The 12,783-nt window shown below is 57.4% G+C and overlaps 1 protein-coding gene across 2 annotated transcripts in view; it reads right to left on the bottom strand.

Moving 5' to 3' along the window:
• DSCAML1 (DS cell adhesion molecule like 1) overlaps positions 1-12,783 on the bottom strand; it is a 113,546-nt gene that overhangs the window by 29,804 nt on the left and 70,959 nt on the right. For both annotated transcript variants that reach the window (XM_075035137.1, XM_075035138.1), the window contains exons 4-6: positions 3,054-3,200; positions 1,414-1,692; positions 231-506 (exon numbers count right to left, since the gene is read on the bottom strand). In XM_075035137.1, the coding sequence (XP_074891238.1) occupies positions 231-506; positions 1,414-1,692; positions 3,054-3,200 (702 nt within the window). The remainder of the gene's footprint in view (positions 1-230; positions 507-1,413; positions 1,693-3,053; positions 3,201-12,783) is intronic.

Raw genomic sequence — 12,783 nt, 5'->3', positions numbered from 1 at the left:
AACCCTTATTTTGGTCCTTCCCCGTCCCGGCGGTGCAGTGTCCCTGAGCTGCTTGCAGAGGGCCTGCACAGCCCAGGAAGTGGGCTAGGAGAGGTCTGGCCCCAGGAGCTCCCAACCCCGGCAGGTCTTGCTGCCCTCCAGCCACGCGCAAAGCATCCCGGCGCACCCCAGGGATGCGGCGGCTCAGAGAGGGGCAGAGGAAAGCCCTTGTCCCAGGGAAGCCAGCTCACCCTCCAGCATGATGATGGAGAAGTCCTGTGCCGTCTGGGACTTGCGGGTGGCAAAGCACTGGTAGGCCCCAGAGTGGCTCTTCTGCGCAGCTGTGATGAGGAGGGTCTCATTGCTGATCCCCCGGATGGAGATGTAGTCATCCACCACCACGAGGTCGGTGTTGCGGTACCAGCGAATGATGTACTCAGGGGACCCGCTGAGGGCACAAGAGAGGATGACGGTGCTGCCGATGCCTGTTTTGAGCTTCTTTGGTGTGAGGGTCACACGCAGAGGGTCTGTGTGAGAAAGGGCAAGAGCGGGCGAGGGGTTGGCGGTGCCGGGCAGCCCAGCGGGAGGCATCTCGTCGTTACTGCACTCTCGCTGCCTTTCCGGCCCTGGAAGCACCAGCCCCGCTACACGTAAAACGTCACCGCGCAATAAGGCGGGTGGCCCCCACACCGTCCTCGCTGCTGACAGCCCCTGCTTTTAGCGTCAGCCCCGGGCCACCGGCAGGGTGCCAGCAGAGTGGGCACTGTCAGGGAGGCAGCAGGACAGCTGGAAGAAGACGTGGTCAGCGTGACGGGGACAGTGCTGAGCTGGGGATGTGCCAGAGTGGCTCCCAGCAGGCTGCTTGTGCCCGGTCAGTGGTGTGCTCACTGCAGTGCTGCTCCAGGTAAGGCAGGCATGGTGCATACTGGCCCCGGTGGCTCCGGTACTGCCGGGATCCCGGTGACAGGAGGAACCCCCAGGAACAAAGCATGCGATAAATACTAGGCCTGCCCAGATGGTATTTACTGTTTGGCTGGAGCTTGTTTTATGTAAATTAACAAAACAAAGCACAGAGGCACCTAACGGAAAAGTGACGTCGCCATCCAACAATTTACATCCCCCAGTACTGCTCTGAATTTTCCAGAGGCCCCTCTCCCTGCCCCAATTGAAGCGGTAAATCAGGGGACGTCTGTAGATGCGCTGCTGCAGCATGATAAACCTCCTGCAAGCACTCTGAGCACCACATTGGACACGCTGCGTCACAAGACGGTGGCTTCCAGCGTGCGACGCACCACGCTGAAATACAAGCCTCGTAATTTATATGGCTGTACAAAACCTTTAAGGCTTTATATTTATAAAGGCTTTACGTTTAAGGCGGCAGCAGGACAGAAGCCTCCCCGCCACTGTGCCCCGCTCCTCCCTGCTGGCTCTCACCTATGACTGTGAGGGTCCCCGTGACCTCTGCAGACCCGAAGGTGTTGGTCACTTCGCAGATGTAGGTCCCGCTGTCCTCCACGCGCAGGTCGCTGATGGTCAGGCCCGTGATGCGCTTGGTCCAGCGGCTGTCGGCGGGGAGCGGGCGCCCGTCCTTGATCCACCGGACGGCTGGGTTGGGGTAGCCTGAGGCGATGCAGGGCAGCTCCACCAGCCGGCCCGCTTTCACCTCCCTGGACTGGAAGCTGTCTAGCATCGTGGGGATGGACTCCGCCGGGTCTGGGTTTGGAGAGGAAACAGGCTGACGCGGCAAGGAGGAGGAGGCGAGGCTTCCCCCCACAGGGACACCAGGGACCACCGTGCCCCCTCAGCATCGGCCGGGAGAGAGCAGCTCTCCCTGTCCCCGTGAGCCGGCAGCTCTGCCAGGCAGGAGCACGGCAGGCCAGCCACATCCTCTGCTGGGCAGGGGGCCAGCGCCGGTGGGGGTGGCCCGTCCCATCCGAGATGACGGGCACAGCCCTCGGTGACCGGGGCAGCAGGCTTGCGGGGAGGCGGGGGGGGAAACACATCTTACTAGCCGATGGGACGAATAAACTCCGCACCAGAGGAATTACTCAAGGTGACATCTAACTGGTGCAAAATACACAAATTCTGTGGCACATTTCAAAATATACAAGCAAAGGGGCCCATCAGGCAGCAGGAAGGGAGAAAATTAATCACTAAGTCTCAGGCGTGAAATTAAATTCCAGGGGAAAGAAACCTCTTTCATTACTCCCAAGCAGAAGTAAAATGCTGTGACGTGTAAATAATGACAGTGACCAGGAAGGGACCAGGCCAGATAGAACCCGCGTGGAGAGGGGATAATCTACCCGGCGGCCGCCCTGCGCTCCTCTGGGGCCGTGCGGCAGGACGGCCACAGGTGGGACATGAGACCCTCAGGTCTCTAAGAGGCTAGGGCAAGGTCAGGCAAGCCCCAGCCCAGCTGTCTCAGACCCCCTCCCTGCCCTCTGTGGGGTTAATTCGAGGAGCTAGCACGGGAGAGCCAGAGCCTGCATGCCTGAGGACGGAAAAAGCGTATGGCAGAAAGCGGGCACGCTGCAGCCGAGCAGCGGGAGTGGCAACGTGGTTGCGAGTCAGACGAACTCCCTCCCGAGCAGAGTAGTTTGGGCAGCCAGCGGAGCCGGGAGCGCCCCGAGACACCCAGCACTACGGACTGCACTGCCTCCGCTGCAGTATCGCTTGCATGTTCGTCACATCGCGTCAGGCTGCTCACATCGCGGGCTGTCACATCGCATCGCGTTGCACCCCATCGCCTCTCGCTCGGGGTGCCGCGCAGTGCTGCCGCCTGCCGCAGACAGCACCGGGGGGCTGCCTGCTCAGGGGGCACACGTGAGGTGGCTCGAACCCCCCGCGCAGCCCCGACAGGCTCTCCTACCCCCCGACCGGGATGTCCTTTCGCGGGGGTGGGAGGTAGTGATGCCATCGCTCCCCCCTGCACCCCAGGAAGACAGGCACTGCAGCGAGCAGGCAGGGGAGCAGGCGTGCACGGAGGGCTGGACACCCTCACGGGCGCAGGAGCCACGCTGGGTCTGTGGGGCAGGGCTCCCCCTCTCCGGCATCGCTGGCAGCCGCGTGCTCACCTGAGACCGAGAGTCTGGCTCCGTTGCTCTGCCGTGTCTCCCCGCTGTACTTGTGCTTGGTGATACACCTGTAGGTGGACAAGGCATCTTCCTTCTGCACGTCTGATATGTACAAACCTCCGTAAGAAGTAATAAAAAACCTATTTTCTGGAGACACAAAGAGAGGAGAAGGGTGAGCGAGCCAGCCCTGACCCAGCACGTCATCTCCCAGGCTCTTGGCGCCTGGATCAGGCAGAGCCCCTGCGCTCTGGGCAGGCACCGGCACCTCGGGCAGGAGCCAGGCAGGCAAAGCAGGTCCCTCCGCCTCCCCACGCCCCAGTTGCACTGGGGTGCAGTCTCTGGCTTATCCTTCAGGGGCTGAAGTTTGAGGCAGGCTGGCAAATTCGGGCCAAAACGGGTGAGCAGCAGCGCTTGCCATAGCAGCCTCGCGTGTGCAACAGCAGCCCCCATGTTTGTGGGCGCAGCCTGCCTCCCTCCAGCACTCATCCTGTGGCAAACACACCCGCCCAGGCACAAAGACAGGCTCGGGGTGTCCTTACACGAGCCCGCGCTCCCCGGCATTTAGGGGGAACCTGCCCGCAGCCCGGTACGATGAGCTCTGGCTGTGGAGTCGCTGCAGAGGGCAAGGAGGGTGTGCAGCACAATGCTCCGCCGGCACGATGCTCCACCGCACCGCCATGTCGCCCTGTGCCGCATAGCAACGCGGCAATTTAAAGTGAAGCCGTCCTGCTGAGTTAATAATTAGCTTCACTTACTTCGAAGCATGTGAAAACAAATAAGGGCTTGAGCTGATATTCAAGCCCTGAGAGGAGGATGGCAGGGCAGCACAGCCCTGGGCAGCGCTGCTGGAGCAGCCGGCTCCGGCCAGCAGGCTTTGGAGCCTGGCACACGCCAGTGCACATGGGGAAAGAAGTTTTCGACTTGCTCATGAAGGCAGCCTGACCCCTATAATTTGTCCTGAATAATAACAGTAATTAACGTGAATAGAAAGACCCGCACTGTAGCACAATTTAGTGGCTACACAGAGAGCAGGGTAAGTGGAGGCACTGGAGAGAAGCTCCCCTGTGTGCCCGGAAACCCCTTTCCCCTGCCCCACTGCCAGTGCTAACAGTGATGGTGAGCCTTTGACCCCAGTTTCTGTGGGGCCTTTGGGGTTTATTCCAGCACCAGGCGCCACCGAGCCTCAGCTGGGACGCAGTGGTCCATCTGCTCAGCTGCACCATGTTGCCAACCAAGCCACCCCCTACCGAACACAGCAAATGCAGAGAAGCAGAAGGTAATTAGTCAAGCTGAATGTTCAGAGCTGAAACCTTTAAACCTAGTCTTTAAATCAGCAACGGCTGCAAGTGGCTCCTTCAAGTCCTGCGCCGAGCCCGGTAAAAAAACAGGAGCCAGTCGATGAGGCTAATCAACTATTTGTTCTTCCAGCACCTCTTGGAAGCACCTGGATATTCTCAATTTAGGTGGAGGAAAGTGCCGTGGTCAAGCCGGTAAGGGCAGGAGAACCATGAGCGGAATACGGAACTAGAGGCGCATGCTTCCAGAACAGCCCAGCTCCATGCTCCCAGGGCAGGACCACAGAAGCCTTGCCCTGCAAGCGCTTGAGGTGACAGACTGGCAGGAAACAGGGCTCTTCGCTCAGGGGACTGGACCACATCCCCAGCATGAGCCAAGGCAATGGCAACCCCAAGCTCTGCTGGCGCTGTCCCGTTCCAGCTGCAGCTTAGCTAGATGTGTGTGTTTGACTCAATTGCTTGATACGAGAGTATTAGGGACTCTACACAGACGGCAAAGAAATAGCGACCTTACTAAAAAGCAAGCCTAGCTGCAGTTAACAGAGGCACAGGCAACTGCCGGGCTGGCAGCCCTGTGCAGATTCTCCCTGGAAGCAGTGGGAATGCCGTCCGGCAGCCCCACAGGGTGCCACGGTGGCCGTCCCCATACCTCCAGCAAGCCTCCTGTGCAGCTCCGTGCTGCTGCGGCACCGCGGGACCCGCTTCTCCGTCCCTGCTTGGAGGGGTCCCCAGCCACAACCTCAGGCGCAGTCTTGCCTCTGCGCTGCAGCATGGCAACGCCAGCACGGCAGCACGTGCGCTGCACCAGTGTGCAACTGGGACCAGATGTGCAGTGGCGCGAGTCTCGTGCTCCGCGCCGCCGATTGGAGCCACCAAGGGATTTGTGCAAAGCTCCGTAAAAGGGAAGGGGGGAGCGGTCCCACAAGTGCAGCTGAAATAACATGCAAATCAAACGTTAATTTTTCATCTCCCATCAAACCAGTAAGCGAAGAATATTGGCTGCGCTGGACTTTGAGATGGGGGGAGCCAGTTTCCATGGTAACAGGGGCTGTATTTTGCAAAGTGCTCAGCAGCCCCAACTGGCCTCCCCCTCCCCACGCACGCACTCGCACGTCCGTGCACGGTTAACTGCAGCCCTGGCTGCGGACATGCTGCGCTCCTCCTCTGGAAACAAAGCTTTGCGGGAGCTGGAGAAACGTGCAAGGAGCCAGTGGAAGAGCAGAAAGCTGCGGTGCTGGGTGCCCCCCACCCCGGGACCTGGGGCAGGAGCAGCAGGGCCCACGAGAGCCAAACTCCCGCATATGGTGAGGCAAAGGGGAGCAGAGCCTCGGGCTTCTGCCCAGACAGCAGGAGATGACAAGGAGAGCAACACAGGGCGAGAGCATTGCTGACCAGGAGTGCAAACTAAGCCCCACCTGGACCTAGTGCCCTCAGCCACCCCCAGCCTGCCGGAGCTCCCCAGCTTCTACAGCCCGCGCGCCTGAAATCAAGGCTCCTGGATGGGGCTCGAGCCAGAGCATCAGGCCCAGAGAAAGGCATGGGCAGAAAACCTGCATGTTTTAGTATCCACACCTCTCTACCATGCAGTGGTGGGAGGTGTTTGTTCCTTTGCAAGCCATGGCTTTAAAGATGCCATTACATGAAACAGAAGGTCTATGCAACCTGACAGCACAGCTTCCTTTCCTTCCCCCCCTAAAAAAAGGGGGCAAATAACTCCGTTAAGGAGCATTGCACTAGCTCAAGGGAGAGATGCAGGGCAATAATTGATGTAAACGGCTCCAACAGAGACCTCACCAAAGTGACTTATTGCTGAGTTTGCTAGCGAGATTAACGTCGAAGGTCGCCGAATAAAATCAGATCTTTGTGCCTGCCAGGAGGTAGAAAAGCTTTACGGGAAGCAGAGGATTAAGTACATCCGTGGCCAGATCGGAGCGATGTGCCTCTAATAACTCTTCCAGCTAGACTTGAGCTGCTGCCTTTGGAAACGCCTCGCCAAATCCCTCACATGCCTCTTGCCCAGCCCTGCAAGAGCGGAGCAGGGCAGCCAAGAGCCCTGCCAGCCCCCAGGAGCTTGCCCCTCACCCAGGGAAAAGCACAAGGGCAAGAGGGGGGTTCTCCTGCACGGCTAATGTTGGGAGGGTCTCTCGCTGCCTATGTGCACGCACACACACACAGACACGTACTTGCTGTTACCGAAATCCTCGCCAGCATCCAGTTGCCTGTGGTGGCCCTGAAAGTCCAGCATCAGTCCCAAGGGCCTTCCAATTTCAAGAGAAAAATTACAGTCGATACAGGTTACTAGCTACTGCTCTATGCAACATAGATTTATAAAAACAATGGGGTCAGGGCTTCAGGAGAGAGCACATTTTATAGTTCATAAGACTAATGAGATAACTTTCCCTTGGTACTGCTAGAGAATCAATAGGTGCCAGCATTTATGAATTAGCCATACTTTGAGCGTATGCATCCCAAGGCATCCCGGACAAATCCAGTAGCTGTTTGGTGCTATTTCTGGCCACATTTAAAGTGACAAATGCCTCCCCAGGAGGAAGGCACGGAGGGGGAAGCCCCAAAGAACAAAGCCTGTGATTTTCCGCTGCTGCTGTAACGGTGCTTTTCTGCTGTGGCTGCTGTTCCATGATGCCACCAGCCCGGCACGGGGCTCGCCCGGGGACGAGGAGCCTCCCTGGGGCAGGCCAGCAAACCCAGGCAGAGGGGAACCTCCTGCCTACCCCTGTGGCATGGCACGGCATGGCGCGGCACCGCTCGCCCCCGTCTCTGTGCCAGCTGCTGGATGGATTGCACGCACCCGCCTCTCCAAGAGGGCCCCAGCACCGGGACGCAGCGCCCAGCTGGGGTAGAGGATGCGGGGCAGAGGAGCGGGCTGGCAGGCAGTGGCCGCACACCAGAGCTGCCTTTCATGTCAGCAGGCTCAGCCCAGCTCCGTGCCACGGCAAATGCCGAAAGCAGACGGGGCCCGGGTTGGGCGCCGAGATTAAAGAGCCAGCCAGCCAGCCCAGAGATGTTAAAGAGGAACCGCGACTCAAGCCCAATGCAAATTTAATAAGAGCCGCACGATATCTGACAGATTTATTTACGTGTTTGCCTGCAGTCGGGATCCCAGGGGAGGTGTAAGGCAGTCGCCGCTCCCCAGCCCTTTCAAAGGCAGCGCATCTCTCCCGCGTAGCCGAGCCAGCAGAGCCACCCAAACGTTCCCACCTTGAAGTTTCGTGGGCATCTGTAACGCGACCGACACCAGCGCGAGCCCTTTCCCGGCCGGCCGTGGGCAGGAGCGTGGGCAGGCCCAGGCAGGCAGGCCAGCCGCGGGCTTGCCTGCTGCTGCTGGGGGCTGTGGAGCCAGAGAGGGAGAAAGAGCAGAGGAGGGGTGGAAGTCGGGGAGTCGTGAAGGGCTTTCTGCCTCCCCTCCTTAATCTCCTTTATAAGCACGGCTCCATCTCCTCCCGTTACAGGATTAACACCCATCTCTCATTCTCCTCCTGCAACGAGATTTTATTTCTAATTACGCTGTAATAAAACCTGGCACGCTCCCAGGGCTTCTTCCCAATGACTCGTCGACACTCGGCGAGATTGGATCCTGCTCGGGCCCGTTTCTGGCGCCTCTGCCCGATGTTCATTAGGCATGCATGAGGGAGAGGTTTTAAGAATGGAATTACAGTTAAATGGCTTTTCTAAGAGGGAGAGATGAAACAGAAAAGAGAGAGAGAGAAGCAAAAAGCCAGCAAGTTTTAAAAGGAGGATGTCATCGTCACGTCCCTGTCACGCTGCTACCCGGCAGCCGCAGTGCTGGGTCCCCGCTCCCGGGCACGGGCGCAGGGCAGGGTCAAGCCCTCTGACGAGCTGGGGGACAGGACCTGCCCTTCCTCTGCTCGCTCACCCCCTGGCAGAGCCCATCCAGCACACGGCAGAGCTGCCACTCAGCAGCGAGCAGCTCCTTTTCCGGCGTGCTGGCTCCCAACGTGCAACGGAATTACCTGCAGAAGCCCAGCCTGCCACTGACAAGTCAACAAATACAAAAGGAAATGCCGCGGGAGTTTTCCAAGCATCGAGTTTGTCTCTGACCGCTGGATTTACGGCCCGGAGAGAGCCGGTGGTGTGGCGGTGTACAAACACCCTCCGCAAACAACCGGAGAGAGGAGTTAACAGTGGACTGTGGCTGGCAGTTGCCAGATTTCAGCTCCCGGCCACAACGCAGCTCTGCAGCTGGCATGCACGAAGGTGCATGGCTCCCACGCCCTCAGCCATTGCACAGGCAGCCTGCAAGAGGACAGCAGCCAGGGGCACACAGTGCCAAGCATCTCCACCCTGCCCCGCAGAGATGGGGTGCCCGGGACGCTGGGGTCCCCTGCTGCTGCGGAGGCTGTGGGCCGGGGCATCGCCACAGCCGAGGAGCACCAACGGCAGCTGCTGCAGTGGCAGCCAGGTTTCCCGGCAGCAACAGCCTCTAGAGCCAGGGATTTTCTTGGCGGGGCTTAGGAAAACGTGCACCAAAACAAATACGGAGTCGGTAAAATCAGATATTCACATCGGCGATCCTACTCCCCAGAGTTGGGGCGGGAGCAGCCAGCATGTGGCTCGCACGTGCGCTGAGCGGAGCACTGGGAGCACTGCAGCCAAACCCACCCTTTCCAGACCTCGCGGCTCTTGCCAGCTGCTCGGGTGCAATCCCCACTGCAAAAATTAATCATCAGCAGCATGACAAATAGTTTCCAATGAAGCAGAGGAAGTTAATCTGTTCACGGACACTCACATCGCAGGGAGCGAAAGTCGGTGAATAAATTACTGCCTCCGCAAGGAATTTGCTGGGTGGGAATCACCTTGTTAAAGCTCCCTCCCTCCCTGCGGTGCCCCTGCTCTCCCCATCCTAAAGTATGCGTTAGCTCCTGAAATCCTGCAGTCCACGTAACAATTAGCATCTCTGCCACTTTACTCTTGGTGCGATGGCTTTACCACATGCATTTCTCTCTCCCTGGGCAATGAAGGTGTAAGAGAAGTCCCGATTTTGTGCATGGGAAGCTTTTTGGGAGGGTCAGCAAAGGGCCGCCTTTTAGAGCTGCGAATGCAATCCAGGTAAGTGCTTAAGGAAATCACCAAAGTGACTTTCATTTCACCTGAGAAAATGAAAAACGTTGCTATTTACCATACCATTTCACACAGGTGTTGTTTCCACCACACTCAGAGCAGTGGCTCCAGGTGTTCTCCTTGCCCTCTTGGCTCACTCACAGCGTGCAGTTGCCGCTGCCTGGACACCGTTTCCCAGATAAGGGCTCACAAGTCGGCAAACTTGGGAAAACAGATGTTAAGAAAGATCTCTTTCTATTAACTCCCTTGGAAGCAAGGTATCCTGCAGGGCTGCTAGGAGTTATTCAATCAAGAGTAATTATTTACCAATGGGTCAGTCTCGCAAGTCGTTTTCCTAGAAGTAAATCCAGAATTATGCTACCCGCAGAATTGGATTTGCATGGGCACAAACGAGAGTGGAGTTTGCCTCCCTGGCTTTTAATCTGCCTCTGAGCCACTGGAGCTTTTCACGGGTGCACGCCGTGAGAAGGACGAGAGTTTGGAGACACTTTCGTTTGTTTGTGTCCTTGACTCTGAGAACAACAAGGTTGCACTGAAACAACCCGAGGAGGAGGAATTCCCCCGGTGGGGGGGACAGCTCTGCGGTCTGGACCCAGGGCCAGGGCCGAGGCTTGCCTGCGGAGCGGCGCCCGGCACCAGCCACGCTGGCACTGTCAAAGGCAGTGGAGGACTTAATCTCCCGAGGTGGTCCGGAGCCATCTAATACCAGCAGAAAATTACAGAACAGGATGAAGAGCATTACAAAATGAATAGGAGGGGACTAGAGATTTCCATGGCTAATCCTGTTAACGAGACAATTTCTTATCAAACTCATTATGTGGCAGAAAGTGGGAGGGGAGGGAGGGGCTGGGAAGGGAGGCTGGGGAAGGGGGGAGGAAGGGCGACGCCAGGCAAAAGGCATCCCCCGGGCGCACCGGGACCTGGGGCTGGCAGGAGAGCCCCGCGGCTACCCCAGCCCAGCCCGCGACGCTGTGTCTCCGTATCGCGCACGTCGCTTTAGCCAGAACTGTATTTCTATTTCCAGGGGGGAGAGCTAAGTATTACTAGAGTGACATTTACCACAAAACAGTGCCGTCTGCTTCAGATGTATTACCAGTCCTCTCCCAGCGCTGAGCTGCAGCGGGCAGAGATTACAGCAGGCGTAAAAAAAAAAAAAAAAAAAAATCCATCGAGATAACACTCATTTCAAGAAATGACTTTTCGAGCATAATTTTTTTTTAACCTCCTATGATGACGAGCCTCGTTTTCCAGGAGGAAGCAAAAAGAAAGGCTTCAGAGTCCACAAGTTGAGTGTGCGTCTGTCATCGCTTCGGCAGCAGCAGCAGGGGCTTTGGCGTGGGCTCAGGGAGCTGGGCAGGGTCTCTGCCCGCCACTGCCTGCCCACTGGCACCTCTGTGCCGCGGCTCTGGCCGCCCCGCTCTCGCCAAGTGCCGCCCGTCTCCTGCTCAGCCGTGAAAGAGCGAAGCAGAGCAGCCTGGCACGGCGGAGTGCTGGTGCCGCCGCGGCTTAGCAATTCCTGAGAAACAACAGCACGTTCCCCACAGCCCCTCCACCTTCTGCGCCCGAGAGTCGCAGGGCCTTCACTGTGACTTTGTGCGCAGCGTTTGATTTTTTTTTTCAATTCACTATTTAAAAAACTGCGGAACTAGTCAGATTTCATGCTAATGAGAAGAGAATCTGGATCGAGGACTGTGCAAAAATTTGCATCTCAAAGAGGAAAACAGGAAGTCGCTAAGAAAGGAAAATCCACCACCGAGGTAGCTGTATGGCCATAATTAGGCTAATGCTGCCTCTGTTCTGTCAGCTCATTTCCATCAGCCCCAGGGCAACGGGGGACAACAGACTCCTTCACCACCCTCGCTGCAGCACTGAGACGCGTTGCACCCAGCCCCGGTGCAGCCAGGCAGGGAGAGGGCTGGCACGAGGGATGCCGAGAGCCAGGCCAGCGGCGCGGGATGAAGTACGGCACAGGGCACGTGGCAGACTGGCTCCCCCAGGAAGGAGGGCTTGCAAGAAAGGACATGCACCTCGACAGTCTTCTCCAATGGTACCGGCAACGCCATGGGCACACGTGCCCACCCAAAGGAAGAAAATATTGCAGCACCCTGGTGTTATCGCAGCACCCTGGTGTTATCTCAGCCGTGACCTTCTTGTACCTACGCCCTCCCCCAGAACAGCCCTACGAGGTGCCCAGCCCCAGCCCGCCCCGGCCAAGGTCATGGTGAATACACACTGCTCTGCCAGGCTGCAAACACAGCCCGGGATCCCACCGCCCACCCAGCCACACGGCCGCCTCCAGCCCACCTGCCTTGGCACCGGCTGCCCAGCAGAAACTGGCGGCACAGAACAAGCAATCGCTGCCCCCCATTTTGAGAGGGGCTGATTTGCAGTTTTTCATCAATTTTCCCCTGATTTTTAAATGGGGTTTGGTCGCCACTGCAGACGTTACTGTACCAACAATTCTGAATAGCTCTAACCAAGACATTTGCTCATAAAAATCCATCACGAACGCCGAGAATGACAGAAATGGAAAACGCCTAATGAAAACAAAGGGGAAAACAACAGGTACTTCAGTCCTTTGCTATCCATCATCAACCTCGGGTTATTAAAAATACAGGAGGGAAAAAAATCCTCACGTCTGCAATCAAATCTTGAGCAATCTCAAAAAGAAAAATACCCACATAGGAGGAAATTCTTTGCCCCCACTTCAGTCTGCAGGAGTTTCGCCGTAATTATAATAAGAATAAGGCTGCTGGATAACACGAGAATTGTTCTCCCCACTTACGTTGTCAAATGATCGTTTTGCCCTGCAGTGAAATCTCAATAATTATAATGCCGAACTGTGAAAGAACAAAGAAATAAAAAAAGCGGTGTTTTCTTCGGGGGGGGGGGAATCGCGATCGCAGGACTGAAAGCTCGTCCTTTCTCTAATTATCTTCTCCAGGGCTGTGCACCTCTCATCTGAGTGGCAAGAAACCCTCGACTGCCTTTCTCCACAGCACAAGCAGCCAGGCGAGCCCCCTGATAACCCTGTCAGATGGAGGGGACCATGCCGATGGGAGCAGGCACCTCCACGCCCAGTGTGGCGGAGTTTCCTTTCCTCTTTGGGAGGAGCGGGAGGCACAGCTCCACCGCATCATCCGTCAGCCCCGAAGCCCCAGCCTGAGCCCCCAGCTCCGTGGGGACCTCAGCCACGGGATGGCGGGACCGCCAACCACAAAGCCAGCCATCACAAGCCAGGCCTTCGCACCCATTCCAACACCGACCACCCATCGGCATGGGAAAAGCAAGGGGAAATAAAAGAGAAAGGGGACAGAAAGCCGGGGGAGGTGGGG

The sequence above is a fragment of the Buteo buteo genome, chromosome 9, assembly GCF_964188355.1.
Source record: "Buteo buteo chromosome 9, bButBut1.hap1.1, whole genome shotgun sequence".
Taxonomy (NCBI): Eukaryota; Metazoa; Chordata; class Aves; order Accipitriformes; family Accipitridae; genus Buteo; species Buteo buteo.
The sequence above is the reverse complement of the archived record's forward strand: the minus strand, read 5'-3'. Positions and strand labels throughout refer to the sequence as shown.